At 36.6% G+C, this 18,207-nt stretch overlaps 1 protein-coding gene across 1 annotated transcript in view; it reads right to left on the bottom strand.

Annotated features, from left to right (window-relative positions):
- LOC148947307 (uncharacterized) overlaps positions 1-18,207 on the bottom strand; it is a 27,683-nt gene that overhangs the window by 3,820 nt on the left and 5,656 nt on the right. The window contains exon 2 of the mRNA XM_089096566.1: positions 12,114-12,261. Within this exon, the coding sequence (XP_088952692.1) occupies positions 12,114-12,261 (148 nt within the window). The remainder of the gene's footprint in view (positions 1-12,113; positions 12,262-18,207) is intronic.

Consider the following 18,207-nt stretch of genomic DNA (forward strand, 5'->3'; position numbering starts at 1 on the left):
CCTTTTTATATTATTAGGAAAAAATAGAATTGATCAATAACTAATTCTTTTTCATTGTGAAAATTCAGAAGAGAGCTTGAACTTATCTTCACTTCATTGAGAAAATTTAAAATTAAAGTAGAACTTTTTATCTTCCGGGTAAATATTTACAATTACGGTATAACTTCTCTGATCGTCTATGGAAAAATTTAGAATATAACTTTCAATTTATTCGTGTCTTTGTGAAAATAAATAATTGAAGTGGAAGATTTTCATTTTCTCTGGAGAAATTAGAATTGAAGTGTGTTCTTTGGTAAAATTCAGAAAAGAATTTGAACTTTTCTATGTTCTAAGAAAAATTTGGAACAGTATTTTAAATTTTTTCATCTCTTTGAGAAAAATCTGAACTGAAGTGGAACCTTTTTACATTATTTGGAAAAAATAGAATTGATCAATAACTAATTTCTTTTTCATTGAGAAAATTTAGACTAGAACTTGAACTTTTCTTCCCTTAATTGAGAAAATTCAAAATTGAAGTAGAACTTTTTATCTTCCGGGAAAATATTCACATCTATGGTAAAGCGTTTTCTATCTTCTACTTGGAAAAATTTTAAATCGAACTTTAAATTTCCTTGTGTCTTTGTGAAATTAAGAACTGAAGTGGAAGATTTTATTTTCTTTGGAGAAATTAGAATTGAACTGTAAGTTCTTTAATAAAATTCAGAAGATAACTTGAACTTTCTCTCTTCTATGAAAAATTTGGAACAGTATTTTAAATTTTTTCATCTCTTTGAGAAAAATCTGAACTGAAGTGGAATCTTGCATGATGATTAGAACTTGAACTTTTCTTCACTTCGTTGAGAAAATTTAAAATTGAAGTAGAAATTTTTATCTTCCGGGAAAATATTCACAACTATGGTATAGCTTTTTCTATCTTCTACGGAAAAATTTCAAATAGAACTTTAAATTCCCTTGTGTCTTTGTGAAATTAAGAACTGAAGTGGAAGATTTTTATTTTCTTTGGAGAAATTAGAATTGAATTGTAAGTTCTTTAATACAATTCAGAAGATAACTTGAACTTTCTATCTTCTATGAAAAATTTGGAATAGTATTTTAAATTTTTTCATCTCTTTGAGAAAAATCTGAACTGAAGTGGAAACTTGTATGATATTGTGGTGTGCAAAAAAGTTGTAAAGTAAAGTTGTGGTGAAAAGGATGGGTACTTCAACTTGTAAAATTGGTTTAGGAGGCACATTGAGATAAGAACTTTTTCTGAAATGCCCTATGAAAAGCATTGTTTGATATTGGGGCATTCAAAAAGCTGTGAAGCATAGTTCTGGGTGAAAAAGATGGGTACTTCAACTTGTAAAATGGGTTTAGGAGGGACATTAAGAAAAAATGTTGTAAAGTAAAGTTGTGGTGAAAATGATGGGTACTTCAACTTCTAAAATGGTTTTAGGAGGGACGTTAAGAAAGGAACTGGTTCTGAAATGCCTTTTGAAAAGTATTGCTTGGTTTTGGATCATTCAAAAGCTGTAAAGTAAAGTTGTGGGTGAAAAGGATGGGTACTTCAACTTGTAAAATGGGCTTAGGAGGGACATTAAGAAAAGACCTTGTTCTGAAATGTCTTTTGAAAAGTATTGCTCGGTGTTGTGGTATTCAAAAAGCTGTAAAGTAAAGTTGTGGGTGAAAAGGATGGGAACTCCAACTTGTAAAAAGAGTTTAGGAGGGTTATTCAGAAAAGAACATGTTTTGAAATGCCACCTAAGAAGTATTTCTTGGTGTTGGATCATTCAAAAAAGTACTATAGTACAGTTATGGTGATAAGGATGAGTACTTCAACTTGTAAAATGGGTTTAGGAGGGAAATTAAGAAAGGAATTTGTTCTGAAATGCCTTTTGAAAAGTATTGCTAGGTGATGGGGCATTCAAAAGCTGTAAAGTTAAGTTGTGGGTGAAAAGGATTGGTACTTCAACTTGTAAAATGGGTTTAGAAAGGATATTAAAAAAAGACCATATTCAGAAAAAAAGTTTGAAAAGGATTGCTTCGTGTATTGTAATTAAAGGGCTGTATAGCAAAATTTCGGGTGAAAAGTATGGTTAACTAAAAAAGTAAAAAGAGCTGAGAAGTGACGTGCTGAAAATAAGAGTTTCTGAAATGGCATTTGAGAAATATTCAATGGTGTTTGGATCATTCACAACGGCTCTATAGTAAAGTTGTGGTGATAAGGATGAGTACTTCAACTTGTAAAGCGGGCTAAGGAGGGACATTAAGAAAAGAACTGGTTCTGAAATGCCTTTGAAAAGTATTGCTTGGTTTCGGAGCATTCAAAAGCTATAAAGTAAAGTTGTGGGTTAAAAGGATGAGTACTTCAACTTGTAAAATGGGCTTAGGAGTTATATTAAGAAAGGAACTTGTTGTGAAATGCCTTTTGAAAAGTATTGCTTGGTGTTGGGGCATTCAAAAACGTGTAAAGTAAAGTTGTGGGTGAAAGGGATGGGTAGTTCAACTTGTAAAATGGTTTTAGGAAGGAGATTAAGAAAATAACTTGTTCTGAAATGCATTTTGAAAAGTATTGCTTGGTGTTGGAGCATTCAAAAAGCTGTAAAGTAAAGTTTTGGGTGAAAAGGATGGGTACTTCAACTTATAAAATGGGTTTAGGATGGATATTATGAAAAGAACTTGTTGTGAAATGCATTTGAAAAGTATTTCTTGGTGTTGGAGTATTCAAAAAGGCTGTAAAATAAAGTTGGGGGTGAAAAGGATGGGTACTTCAATTTGTAAAATGGGTTTAGGAGGAATATTATGAAAAAAACTTGTTCTAAAATGCCTTTTGAAATCTATTGCTTTGTCTCGGGGAATTCAAGAAGCTTCAATGTAAAGTTGAGGTTGAAAACGATGGGAAGTTCATCTTGTAAAATGGGTTTGGGAATGAGATAAAGAAAATTAATTTTTCTGGAATGACATTTGAAAATTATTGCTTGGTGTTGGAGCATTTAAAAATGCTGTATAGTAATGTTGTGTGTGAAAAGGATGGATACTTCAATTTGTAAAATGGGTTTAGAAAGGACATTAAGGAAAGAAATTGTTCTGAAATGCCTTTTGAAAAGTATTGCTTGGTGTTGGAGCATTCAAAAAGCTGTAAAGTAAAGTTGTGATGAAAAGGATGGGTACTTCAACTTGTAAAAAGGTTTTATAAGGGACATTAAGAAAGGAACTGGTTCTGAAATGCCTTTTGAAAAGTATTGCTTGGTTTTGGGGCATTCAAAAAGCTGTAAAGTAAAGTTGTGGGTGAAAAGGATGGGAACTTCAACTTGTTAAATGGGCTTAGGAAGGACATTAAGAAAATAACATGCTGCAAGATGCTATTTGACAAGTATTGCTTGATATTAGCGCATTCAAAAAGGCAGTATAGTAAAGTTGTGGACAAAAAGGATGGGTACTTCAACTTGTAATATGGGTTTAGGAAGGACATTAAGAAAAGAAATTGTTATGAAATGCCCTTTGAAAAGTATTGCTTGGTGTTGGAGCATTCAAAAGCTGTAAAGTAAAGTTGTGGGTAAAATGGATGGGAACTTCAACTCGTAAAATGGGTTTAGAAGGGACATTAAGAAAAGAGCTTATTGTGAAATGCCATTTGAAAAGTATTGCTTGGTGTTGGGGCATTCAAAAAGCTGTAAAGTAAAGTTGTGGGTGAAAAGAATGGGTTTAGGACGGTCACTAAGAAAAGAACTTGTTCTGAAATGCCTTTGAAAAGTATTGCTTGGTGTTGAGCATTCAAGAAGCAGTATAGTAAAGTTGTGGGTGAAAAGGATGGGTACTTCAACTTGTAAAATGGGTTTAGGATGGACATTATGAAAATAACTTGTTTTGAAATGCCCTTTGAAAAGTATTGCTTGGTGTTGGAGCATTCAAAAGCTGTAAAGTAAAGTTGAGGGTGAAATGGATGGGTTTTTCTATTTGTAAAATAGGTTTAGGAGGTACATTAAAAAGAAATTATTGTGAAATGCCATTTGAAAAGTATTGCTTGGTGTTGGGGCACTCGAAAAGCTGTAAAGTAAATTTGTGGGTGAAAAGGATAGGTATTTCAACTTGTAAAAATGGGTTTAGGATGGACATTATGAAAAGAACTTGTTCTGAAATGCCCTTTGAAAAGTGTTGCTTGGTGTTGGAGCATTCAAAAAAGCTGTAAAGTAAAGTTGTGGGTGAAAAGAATGGGTACTTCAACTTGTAAAATGGTTTAGGAAGGACATTAAGAAAAGAAATTGTTCTGAAATGCCTTTTGAAAAGTATTGCTTGGTGTTGGAGCATTCCAAAAAGCTGTAAAGTAAAGTTGTGGGTGAAAAGTATGGGTACTTCAACTTGTAAAATGGGTTTAGGAAGGACATTAAGAAAATAACTTGTTCTGAAATGGCTTTGAAAAGTATTGCTTGGTGTTGGAGTATTCAAGAGCTGTAAAGTAAAATTGTGGGTGAAAAGTATGGGTACTTCAACTTGTGAAATGGGTTTAGGACGGTCACTAAGAAAAGAACTTGTTCTGAAATGCCTTTTGAAAAGTATTGCTTGATCTTAGGGTGTGCAAAAAGTCGTAAAGTAAAGTTGTGGGTGAGAAGGATGGGTATTTCAACTTGTAAAATGGGTTTAGGATGGAGATTAAGAAAATAACTTGTTCTGAAAAGATATAATAAAGCCTTAAAAAAGTATTAAAAAAATGGCGGACGGGACTCTTTGGGGGCCCGGGGGGGGGGGCTTTGGGGGTCCGGTGGCCCTTGGGGGCCGGCTGGTCCTTTGGGAGCCCGGAGGACCCTTGGGGACCGGGGGATTCCTTTGGGGTTGGGGTAGGGGGATCGGAGCCCTTTGGGGTTGGGGTAGGGGACCTCACGACACTGTTCAAATGGAACTTGTGTATTATAACAACCACAGAGTTTCACCCTCAAATGCTCTTCTAAATCCTCTTCTAAAATCCTCTTTTAAAATGTCTCTAACTGTTTCGCCCAAATAATTACCTAAAATGTCTAAAACGGTTTCGCCCAAATAACCCCTAAACGTAATTTCTGCGTGTTCCTTTTGTTTTGACATCCCTGCACTGTCACATTTGAAATTCCTATGGAACCCTTTCCTGCGTTAATCTCTTCATCTCTAAGATCAAAACATTCGCCATGAGATAATTCCCCTTTCGTGACAAATCAATCAACCTTGACATCATCCGTCAGACAATAATAAACTTCACCCGGAAAAAATTATCCAGGACGAACACCAAAGACATTAATCAACCTTGACATCATCTGTCAGACATTAATAAACTTCGCCCGGAAACAATTCTCCTGGACCAACACCAATTTCTCGGAAACATGTTCTCCCTGGGGATTCCATGCCCATATATGGTGCCCCGTCGGACTGACAGCACATGTGTTCTCCCTAAGGACTCTTTGCTCATATATGGAGTCCCGTCACGAGTTAAAGGGTCCTCTCTACTCTTTCGATGTAATAGGAAATGGCTTAGGAACGAAAGTTTGAAAAGCAGCTAGAAATATTAGCGAAAACAATTTAAGCTTGGTAGAAGAGAGAAAGAGTTTGACTAGAAATTTCTGTGTGATAAATCTTACGAGAAGAAGAGAAGTAAAATAAAGTGTCAATGAACAAAATTTGAGAAAGATATCATAGATAATAGCGCCGAGTGTCTGGAAGATGCAACCAAACGTCATTATAGTGCATTATTTTGTTGGAATGTTAAGAAATTAAGAGAAAGTACTCAGGTAGAACTTATCCTAGTTGAAAATTGGAATCGGGCCTCAAGGAAAGTGTTAAGGAGACATGATTTAAAGTGGTAAGGTGACATGATCAAGGTTAAGTGCTAAATTATTCAACCAAAGAGAAAAAGAGAGACTACTTTCTTATGATTCTGTGGTATAAAGTGCACTTTAATTTATTAGATTACATCTGTGGCGTATTTTCATCAGCCAACCACATTATTCCTTTTGTGCAGGGAGACATAGCCTAATCTTTTCAAAGCTTGACTGTTTTTAAAGTATCCTGTGCATTGCAGTTTTTTTGCTTTTTATACCTTTTTTCCTTTGTTCTTGTACATTGCATTTCTTTTCATTCACTTTGAGAATGTTTTAAACCATGACACACAATTAGGATGTGATATATAAAAGAAAAAATTGACATTAAAAGAAAGGTGATTAGAGTTAATATAACTATTGCATAGGCATTAGCTTAATTTCTGCATGAAGACAATAATTTAGTATGATAATACTTATTAGACTAAGAGATATTATTGGTAAAGTTTTAAAACAGAGCAGCGTGGCTTTAGGAAGGGGAAAGGATGCAGTGAGCATATTTTCACTCTTAGACCAATAATTGAGGAGTTTTTGAATTATCACACACCTTTTTTCCTCAGTTTTATACTTTATGAACAGGCATCTGAATCTGGCAATGAAAAAGTTTTAGTGAAGTTTCTATATTTGCATGACAAAAAAACAAAACAAAGTATTTTGACTTAAAGTAAGGTGCAATATTATAACTTAAAACGAACTGAAATCATTCCATATACGAGGGGCTGCGACCTCCTTAACTCCTCGTTCTTCAAACTAAGGTTTTTTAGGGCTTCAATAAGGCTTCATATCTTAATTAATCAGCTCTTCTGTTTCAGAATTCGTTCTTAGATAATGGGGACAAAAAGTTGAACTTTTTCCAAGTAAAGTCAAATTTAATTTCTGATCTTTCTTAAAATAATTCCGGAAAATCTGCCTCCCCCCTCCATGAAAAAAAAACACATAAAAATCCTCAGGGTAATATTCATCCTACATATCCCCCACTAGAAAATATCCCTGGACAATTCCATCCTTGCTGTAACTTTCCCCTAGAAAGTTCTCTGTGTATAGTTCCACCTTGAAAATACTCTTTAGCCTACTTTCATTCGAAGAAAAACATGTTAATTTATTTAATTTCTGATCTTTTTTTAGATCAAGCCGGAAATCCTACGGATTCTATGTGCAAATATTTCCCCAAAATCCTTCCCCCGAATGGGAAGTTTTTCCAATGGAAAATTCCCCCATGGAGATTCTTCCGTGGAAAATTTTTCCATTAAGAACTTCTTCCACGGAAAATCCCCCCCCCCTATGCAAAAGTTGCCCAGACAATTTTAACCCTACTGAAAATTTTCCTGGGACAATTCCCCTGGTTTCATCTCAACATGTAAAATCGATTCACCAAAGAGAAAGTAAGACAAATAAAAATAATTTTGTATAGAAATTCGGGGGAATTCCCCTGTTTAAAATTTCTTCCGGAAATTTCACCCCAGAAACATACCTGCCTGTGGAGAATTCTCCCCGAGAAATATGCCCCCAGAAGAAAATTCTGCCTCCACCACGCCGAAAAATATCTGCACGCAGTCCAATAACAGATATTATAGGCAAACAATGGGCAGACTTCATAAATTACAGCTGTTTCCCCACAGGCTGTTTGGGGTCATTTTATACCCAAAGGCAAAGTTATTGGACCCTTCGACTATGCTGAACAAGATGGATATCTCAAATTTTGATCAGATGACTCTGGGAATAAGGGAGTGGGAAAGGGTTTAATTGGCCTGAAATCTCTTTGGTCACTTAAAAGAGACACTGGAACCTTTATTTTTCGTTAGAATGCGCCCTTCCCTTATCTTCTGGGACCATTGGCTTGTTACGTTTACCCATGGGGAAAACAAATAAACACACATACCATACTTTTCTTCTGGCAAAAAAAACGAGATGCTTCTGCAATCACCCCTGGTAAAAAAAAAAAAAAATAAACACGCATCCGTGATCTATATTCTGGCAAACAAAATAAAAAAATTCACATTTTTGTAGATGGGAGCTTGAAACCTCTACAATAGTGCTATCTCGTACGCTAAATGTGATGGTACGATTTTTATTGAGATTCCTTGACTTTTGGGGGGTGTTTCACTTTTTCGGAAACTTTGTCCTGAGGAACATGGCAAAGGCTGTGGTAGAGCATGGCATCAAGCGGAAATGTAAAGTATCCTAGACTTAAATTATGCAGATGATTTTCGTGTTCAAGATAATAATATTAGCAGAATGAACCAATGTTTGGAGGTTTTGTGACTTTAGGGTGCAAGAAAAGTTGAAAATTAATGTTAGGTGGATCAACATTCACAGAGGGTGAAGAGGTGACATTCGGTAGCGAGGAAACTGATCACATGGATAGCTTGAGAAGCATCATTAGTGAAGCTGGTGTATCAGCAAAGATAAAAGAATAGAATACCTTAAGCACAAGGTGTTTTTCGTAGTTATGAAACTTTTGGAAGAATAGGAGTATGAGTCTTCGAAATCAGATTAGAAACTTAGAAGCCACGATCATTTCAACTGTAATTCAATATCGAGGCAGATCCTAAAATTTGATCGAGGCTGAAATCCCAATGGACTATTGACTCTATCCTCCCCCTCCCCTGAAAAACAAATTACTGCATCCCTCTACTGTTGACGCAGTGAAGTGGCAAAAAGAAGAAGAGCTTCGATTGAGGGCGTTGTTTTCACAATTAACAAAAATTTGGAAGAATAGGAAGAGAACTACGTGAAATTAGATTAGAACATCGGAAGCCAATGTAATGACAGTGCTCAAGTGTGGCTCTAGAACTTGATCAAAAGGAGTATTTTAAATAGAGTTGGGGCTCAAGTTAAGGGTCAATGATTGAAACTTTGAATAGACTGCGGTGGAGAAATAAGGTTTGCAGTCATTTCCGCCTCAGGCAGCTTGGTGCCGTGACGAGCTGTTAGTAGAAGAAGTTTTAACAAATGACATTTAGATATATTTAATTTATTCGATATAGATTGCTGGTGATTACTTACGTTTAACTTTTCTTTCGTCTTTAAGAAAAGGTTACAGAAAATGTTTCCCTTTATAAGATGAGAACGGGTACTTATCTCTTATAGCCACCACACCCAAGAAGTGAAGTTAGGTTAATCCTAATCTAACAACTCTTACTTCATAATGTGCAGAATATTAGTAGCTAAAACATTTTGCATGCTGACCTGCTATACTTTACCCCCAATTCCCTTAATGTGCAAATATATAGCCCAAGCTATATGTATTATCGCCATGCGTTTAAACCCGTGTACCTGTAAATTGAATCAACTGTGACGAAACAAAAACTGGGGAAACAAGTTGCGGGTGGGAAAATACATTGAAAATATATAATTTGGGCTATATATTTGCACATTAGGGGGGGGGGGGGGTAAAGTATAGAGGGTCTGCATGCACATGTGTTATACACAATTATTCTGCATATATGAAGCAAGAATTGTCTCATTAGGATTCAGCTAACTTCACTTCTTGGAAGTGATGGCTATAAGAGATAAGAGAACGGAAAAAGCTCTAAAACGTGGATAGTTTTCTTCAAAACATAAGTTGAACTTTAGCGTATAGAGAAAGGAGCTTTTTCGTAATATCTGTTAATTTCAAAAATTTGGCGTATTTCTTACTACCTTGTAACAAAGTAAAGAAAATGGTTTTTTGAGTTTTTAAAGTAAATGCAAGGAAAGAGCAGCCACCTTTGGCCCTGGCTCCCTATGCTAGTTTTAACTTATATTTTAAAAGAAGCTGTACTGTGAGTTAGAGGCTTTTACAGTGAAAGGTGTTACCCAGCTTTCTTGCACAGGAGGCTCCTATTCGATTGAGGTGGGAGTTCAAAGAGAGATCTGTGGATTCCCAGGAGAGGAGGCTTGTCGACTCTCTTTATATCTTCATTTATTACTCTACACAGCTTTTTTCAACCCTCTTGAGGTATCTTACACACTTTTGCCTATTTTCCTTTTGTTTTTGGTAATTGATGGGATTGAAGCATTAAACTCCAGCACAAGTTGTCATGACTAACTAATTTATAACATTGCCGTCTAGTTACTTTTTGTAGTTAATTAGATTAAACAAAAACAAGTTTTTTCCAATAGAAAGTAATGAGCAACATCAAAACTTAAGAAAAACAGAAATTACTACGTATATGAGGGGGGTTTTCACCCTCCTCAAGACCTCACTCTTTACGCTAAGGTTTTTTTTTACAACTTTTAAAAAAGCTTATTATTCTAATTAAACGGCCCTTGTATTTCAGAAGTCGCTTTTAAAGAATTAGCACTAAAAGACAAACTTTAGCGTAAAGAGCGAGGTCTTGAGGAGGGGTCGACCCTCCTCATGTACGTAATAATTTCTGCTCGTTTTAAGTTTTGATGTTGCTCCTTACTTTCAGTTGAAAAAATTTGTTTTTTCTATTTAATTTATGATTGTTTTTATATAATGTCGGGAAATCTGGCTTCCCTTCCATAGAAAATTCCTTCCTCCCGAGGAGAATTTTTCCATCGAAAGGTCTTCCCACATAAAATGCCCCCCCCCCCCGCCCGCCATGGAAATTCCTTCTATACAATTCCATTCTAGCTGAAAATTTCCCCCAGTAAATTTCTTGCGGATGATACCGGGTTAAAAAATTTTCTTAGCACACTTTCATTTGAAAAAGACTTTAATTTCTGAGTATTAAAGTTGCTCCCACATAAAATTCTCTCTGGAAAAATTATTCCGTGAAAAACTCCCCAATGGAGAATTTCTCCCGTTGAACCTCCCCCCCCCCTACGGAAAGATGCTTTAGATAATTCCAACCCGGTAAAAATCCCCCCCCCGGACAATTCTCCTTAACATTTCAGTTGTAAAATTGAGTCGGCAAAGTGAAAGTAAGACAAATAAAAAGAAATTCCTATAGAAATTCATGGAAATTCCTCAATCGAAAATTTTCCCTGACCCCCCCCCCCCACCCCAAAAAAAAAAATTCCCATCCCATGGAATATTCTCCCTGTGGAAAATTCCCACAGTATAAAATTTAACCCCCCCCCCACCCAAGCAAAAATGACTTTTAGACTTTCCCCAGGGACTTTGGGGGGGGGGCCTTTCCAACTTTCCAAGACAGTTACTGGCCTTTCCAACTATGATGAAAAAAATGGCTCCCTTAAAATTTTTTTAACTTTGGTTGGATAATTTTGAGGAAAAAAAGGGGGTTGGTAGGTTAGAGGGCTAGTTGCCCTCAAATCTTTTTGTTCACTTAAAAAGAGCGCTATGACTTTTGTTTTCCGTTCAAATAAGTCCTTTATCCATATTCAAGGACTATTAGTTTGATGCGATCACCCCTGGGAGAAAAAAAAAATAAACACGCATCCGTGATATTTCTTCTGAAAATGTTGTTCATATAAAGTTTATAGAATTGCTATTACTAATTTTATATACAAAAAAAGCCAGCAAAAGATGGATGTATTAAAGTCTTTAACTTTTCTATTGTTTAACCTACTGAACGTTTTCAATCAATGACAACTAGATTTAAGAAGTCCACAAATAGAACATCGAAATTAAAAATTAGAAAATTTTTTGCATTTATTATACGAATTACATGCCACCTGTATTTCAAGAATACAACATATAGTACAAGGACCCCATGATGGATTTGAATTCACAACTCATGGATGAATTTATGGCAATATTCTATTTCAGTTTGTTAAAAGGTATCGGGGTACTAATAAAGTTCGGTACTTTCCCATTATATGGGCACCTACAAGGAAACCAGTCATGAAAAACCCGTTTTTGACGTGTTAATTCAAGACACAGCTATACAGTAATGGAATGCTTAGCGTGGTTTTCAATGCGTTTACGATATTCAAACTGTTATTTTTTGGGGTTTAGGGAGAGAAAAAGCTACCTAGGTTAGGTTAGGTTACGTATTTAATATATGCAATGCTTTACCCCCCCTCCCCCCCTAATGTGCAAATATATAGCCCAAATTTGTTTTTAAACTCTTATATATTCATTCTATTTTTTTTTATTTCATTAGCCTTAACCAAACTTGACTTTTTAGAAGTGCCAATATAATGGGAAAGTACCTAAAGTTCTTTCAATCACCTAACAATGAATGGAAATCAATTGCTACTGTGATAGGCCTTATTTGCTGTTGCTGTTGATGTTGGTGTTGCTGTTGATGTTGAGCTGTTGATGTTCAATTTGAAGGTTTTCTTTACATTTGACGGCAAAGACATTCCGTTCGAGAGCGGGACAAAAAGACAGACTAGTGTTCGAATCATTGAACACTTTTGAAACCCAAAACTAACCTGTGAGATAGCCATCGTGTTCGACATTTGTTCTATTTCGATATCCTGGACCGGTTTGTATACTTTCATAAATTGTTTCACAAAAAATATGGTGTATATTCTGCTCTGACTGAGTAATAATATTTCCCTTGTCCATTAAGAGGATTACCTGAAAGAAAAAACTGTTATGGATCAACCTATTTCAATGGCTTAAAAAGATTACTCTATAACAAATCAAAGGGAAGCTAAACAAAAGCGATACACACTAGCTGTTTATGCTGTCCAGCAGTAATTCCCGTAACATTTAAGGTGTAGTAATGAAAATAAAACTCGACTGACTAGCCATAGAACCTATTAAATATCATCAGAGTGGAATTTGAAGCAAATGTCTAAACATTACCAACCAATTTATTTATTTGACAAAGAAACAGTATTTAAAATAAGGTTTAACAAAACTTACTGTGCAGAAGTATTTAGGACTGATGATACAGAGGACTTTAAACCCATTGTAGGTTTCGTTGATTAAATATTTTTCTTCTAATCATTGATGTTGGATTGGACAATCTTAGACCATGAAAGGAGTATTTGAGTGGATAGTGGTAGTAGTAGCAATAGTAATTTACTCAAAAAAAAAAAAAAAATTGGAGACAAAATCAATCGGTAGGACACAAAAGCGTCACTTGCGAGGGCATTCTACTAACAAAAATAGAAGAAAAACAACAGAGAAAAAAAAACAGCAAGTATATTCTACAAAAAGTAGAAGGGTGAAACCGTGTACCTAAAAATATTTACATAAGTAGATTGGCCATAATAACTCCCGTACGTACACCAAATATGGGCATAGAGTCATTAGGGAGAACACGTGGTAATGTCAGTCCCGTACGTACACCAAATATGGGCATAGAGTCCCTGGGGAGAACACGTGGTAATGTCAGTCCCGTACGTACACCAAATATGGGCATAGAGTCATTAGGGAGAACACGTGGTAATGTCAGTCCCGTACGTACACCAAATATGGGCATAGAGTCCCTGGGGAGAACAAGTGGTTAATGAGGTCAATGACCTGTTTTTTCCAAGGTCGATTTATTTGTTGATGTAAGTGCACGCTCTCATCGAATGTTATGATTTAGAAATAGTATTTGTTATTGTTGTTGTTTTGGACATATACATGCTCGAGACGAATGTCAAGGTGTCCAGAAATAGTATTTGTTGTTGTTTTTGCACGCGCTAAATGTTATGAGTCTAACGGAAACAGTTGGATCACGTGTTTCCTTCTCAGCCAATCAGTGAGTCGGATACATCCCCTTCTCAACCAATCAGAGGGCTTGTTACATATAGTTTTCCCCGTTACATAACAATTCGCCCTTGAGATTTCGTATATAACGGGCATGCAATGTGATTAAATTATCAGAAAGTATTTTGACATAGTGCAAACAGCTAGAATGGATAATATTGATGAGCTTGAGGCCTTGGCAGCCGCAATTAGCAATGTAAGTACATTTTTTATTTTCAAACGAATTTTCCTTGGACATCCTCCAGTATATTCAGCTAAAACGTAACTATATTCCTTTGGCCCAGACCCCCCCCCCCAAACCATACAAACATCATTATAATCAATGGAAAACATAAAATATATTCTTTTTACCCCCCCCCCGCCATTGTTTTACAATCCCAAATTCTCGCAAAAAGAAATACCATTTCGTTAAATTCCTTCCTTCTATATTTCCAGCTAAAGCGATCACTGATTTCTGTCAATTTTTAATGAAAATGCTGCTCTGGTTTTGACATAATGCTCTATGCTAGGCTAAAATTAGCTGACACCCGTTTTCCTATGTGTTTAAGAACGCGGCAGCCAAAGTCAAAAGGAAATATTTCTCCGTCAAAATTAAATACATAAAATATTTTCTTTTACCCTCAAATCCTAACCCCCCTCCCCTCACTGTTTTACAACAAAACTCTCGCAAAAAGAAATAATTATCCCTTCGTTAAATTTATGCAATTTTAAGTGTTCTATATCCTAGCTAAAAGCGACCATTGACTTCTGTCAATTTTTAATGAAAATGCCGCTCTGGTTTTGACATAATGCTCTACGCAAGGTTAAAATTAGCTGTCACCCCTTTTCATATGTGTTTACGAGCGCGGCAGCCAAAGTCAAAAGGAACTGTTTCTCCGTCAAAATTAAATACATAAAATATTTTCTTTTACCCTCAAAAAACCAAACCCCCCCCCCCAAACCATACAAACATCATTATAATCAACTGGAAAACGCAAAATATATTCTTTTTACCCCTCGAAACCTACCCCCCCCCTTACTGTTTTACAACAAAACTCTCGCAAAAAGAAATAATTCTCTTTTCGTTAAAGTTTGACTTTTCTCTAATGTGATTTAAAGTGTCTACTGACTTCTGTCAATTTTTAATGAAAATGCCGCTCTGTTTTGACATAATGCTCCAGCGCGAGGCCTAAAATTAGCTGTCACCCTTTTTAAAGCACTTCCTGTAAAAGGTTTCTCAGATCAAAATGGGATGTTTTTCTCCTGTCAAATTAAAACGGTTTCATGCAGACACTTGCAATTTATTAAGCGCAGGCATATATAATCTCTTTTTGGAGAACCGGTGAAATCTCGTTATTTTCAAATTAAGATCTAACAATATATTTAGGACATTGGCGAAAGGGGGTGGGGGCCATGCCTCAATTCTATCGCCATCATTTTAAAATGAAAAACAAAACTGTTTCTTCGCGTTTGGGCAGTAAGAGAACTGAGGGTTTCTAAGAAAAAAAGATAGCTTTATTATGTGTACATTTACATCCAAGATTGTAATTTAGGCCTATAAGCTGCTAGGCTAACAATCTTTTTTCTATTTTAAAGACCTATAGACGGGAAATAATTAAAAAATTTTCTCAGCATGGTAAAAATAGGGGCATTTCTTGCAAATTTTACCTATTGCTGTGCTTTTGGCGTAGGGGTGCTTTTTTAGTGATAAATGCTTTTCTAAAAAAAATTATATGGATGAGGGTACTAACTTTCTTTCTGTAAAAAAAAGGGGCAAATTATTTTGATACTAATTTTTTCTCTTCTTTTTAAGGCAAATTGTGAAGAATGCGTGCCCCCTCCTTCCAAGAAAGCCAGGGAGGGTGAAGCAGCCACCTCAGTGCCAGCCCCAATGCAGCATGGCAGAAAGTTAAAGAGAGAGTGGGCAGATAACTACAATGCCGAAGCTACGCAAGATCGTGAAATAGCCGGCCCAGCCGCGCAAGAACATAGCGCTGCCGCCCCGCCCGCCCTCCAACACACGTTACCTGGTCCTTCGGGTGCTGAAGCCAAGACGGATTATGCAAATGTAAGCATTTTTTCCTACCCATCTATTTGTTCCAATGTTTTTTTCTTTTTCAATTCCCAATATAAACTTATCTCAGCGGGATATTAACCCCTCCCCCCCCAACCATTGTTTTGTCTGCTCCCCCCTCCCTCGGAGATATCTTAATATAATGTAAATTTTTTGCTTGCTAGTCAAAAGAAACCGCTCCTCTTTTTCTAATCTTTGCTATTTTCTATGCATTCCCCCTATCTCTTCGCCGCTATCTCATAAGCGAATATTTTTCATGGGTAATTTCTATTAATAATCACCGCCTTTGAAACTCAAAATCTTTTTCTATTTTTCACAATTGAATATCATATATATTTTTAGGTACCTTTGAAACACCGACTGCTCTTTTTCACCTAATTTTGAGGGAGATTATCCCATCTGTCACATATTGTCGTTCTAATTTACACTGAATATTTCTATCGTGCCATGTTTCGTTCCTACATAGAATATAGAACTCCAATGTCCTAATATTGATTTTGCAGACAATTTGTTCTCCGCTATTTCAGAAAACACAGAATTACGCAAAGGCCTTTGAAACCTTGATTGACTAAAACCGCTAATGTAAAACAAAACAGGGAAAGGAGATGCCAAAATTATTTATAATCTCGCGCGGAGAGCTTTATGTCAAAACATAGCGGTATAATGCCTAAGAAGTGTGGGGAAAGCGACTTATCGATTCTCAACATTTTGAAGTTCAAACTCATGCATCTAACCTTCATAATTAAACTCATGTATGTACCGAAGCTGTCTGGAATTAGAAATATTTCAACTTTTTTGGGGCATTACGTAATCGGCTGGGGGCCGCGGAGCCGGTGGGTCAGGGAAGTGCTGTGGGGCAAGGTTGGGGAAGCACCGGGGGAAGTGCCACGGGTCAGGGAAGAGCCACAGGGATGCGCCACGAGTCAAGGGAGCGTTGGGGGAAGCGCCACGGATGACCGGCTCGGGGGGGGGGGGGGAAATAATGGTGGAAATTGGGAAGGGGTGGAGTTGTTTGAACAGAATCAAATTGTCAATTCTATGTAAAGCGGCGTTTTAGATTGTATTTATCATATATTAAGTTGGAAATTGGAACTTTCAGAATATCAATAGTTGTGGGGAACAGTGAATTAAGCAAATGCTACTGTGTACATACTGCTACTACTACTACTACTACTAAGTACGTTTTAAAAATACGTCAATAGTAATCCAAATTTTAAACAGTAGGGGATGACTTGAACACTTTGAAAATAAGCTATTTTTTCATTTATAGGTTGTCCTGGTTCCATACTCGCCATCTCCCCCCTGCTCGTCAGTTGGAGAAGGAGAGGATGCACACGTGGAGTCCCCCAACAATTGAACATGGGACGATAGCATTGAAGTACCTTTTAATATTGACGAGTTTTTAGATGATTTTCTTTTTAATTTAGACAATAGCACAGTTGAGCTGGTAGACTTACCTTTGCTGAGTCCAAACACATTGCAGCTTTTGGATGATTTTACCCGGGAATTAACAGGGAACCCTCCTCCTCCTCAGCCTCCGATACCCTAACGACTCCACTTCGAATCGAACTGAAGTGGAACATAGCCCAGATATTGTTGAACAACTTGGGGAGGGGGTAATATACAAGCGGGGGCGGAGGGTACAACTCTCCCCGATTTTCAACTGTCCAACAGAATTTTAAATAATATAGTTGTTTTCACTGCAACGTTTGGGGATCCTTTTGATACACTTATGGCGGGAAAATTTGTTTACGACCCTATAAAAATTGTGCATTCATATGTATATAAAATTCGTGCACTTCTGGAGAACCAAATTCAATTGTGGGGGAGGGATTCAATTAAGGTCTCTATTGTTTTGACAGTGTTTTATTTGAATGAGTGAAAAGGCGAGGTTTACTATCATTTTGTACATTCCCAGAAGCGTGTGGTTTATTTAAATTTAGAAAATTTTTAGGGAGCTTTCATGGATTGGGTCGATCAAATTATAACACCTCTCGAGAACTTTAACGAAAATAGTAGCGGGTCTCTAGTTCTTGTCGCTGAAAATTTAAGCATAAATATATGTAAAATTAAGAAAGATTTTATTTTAAGAGGGGGGACAGGTGGGGAAAGGGCAGTAGTTTTAAAATATAATCCAGATCTAGTAGGTTGTCAAGGTGTCCAGCGGATCTGTTTTGAAACAGATCAAAAGTGTTTCCGGTATGCTTTCCTCATATCAGCATTCAGCATTCGAGCCTCTAGCTCGGGACGCTACTATGAAAAATTTAGACACTTAGGCTGTGGATGGCAAGAAAGGATCCGACTTTCCCATTGTAGATTTTTCATGTTTAGAAGGAAAATACCCAGTAACGCTTCGATCTATTGACATGTTTGAAAGGGCTAATGCACATTTAAAGGTCAGTGTTACTCTGTATCAGAATGACACTGATTTTGCTTTAGGGACTCGTTTCAACAGTAAAGTGTATGTCGTTCCCATCCGCGTTTCCCATTTATAGGCGGTCTATCCGGGTGGTCAGGTGTGAGACGTATCGCCTAGTGACCCAAATGTACATAATTAAGTTAACGATCTTACTGACATCAAGCAAGTTCGTACAGGGGGTACGAAGGGGCAAGGGGAGCGTTTCTACTGTCCGAGAGGTCTCTCTAGATTCCGTTGTGATATAAAACTACGAAGTCACATGAGGCATTGTAGCTGGCATGGCTACCAGACAATGGAAACGGTTTCAGGGGATAGGTCAATTCTACGTTTTAAAAATTTCCAAAACACC

This window comes from Artemia sp. Qi Xiang Cuo, chromosome 11, assembly GCF_049724085.1.
Source record: "Artemia sp. Qi Xiang Cuo chromosome 11, ASM4972408v1, whole genome shotgun sequence".
Taxonomy (NCBI): Eukaryota; Metazoa; Arthropoda; class Branchiopoda; order Anostraca; family Artemiidae; genus Artemia; species Artemia sp. Qi Xiang Cuo.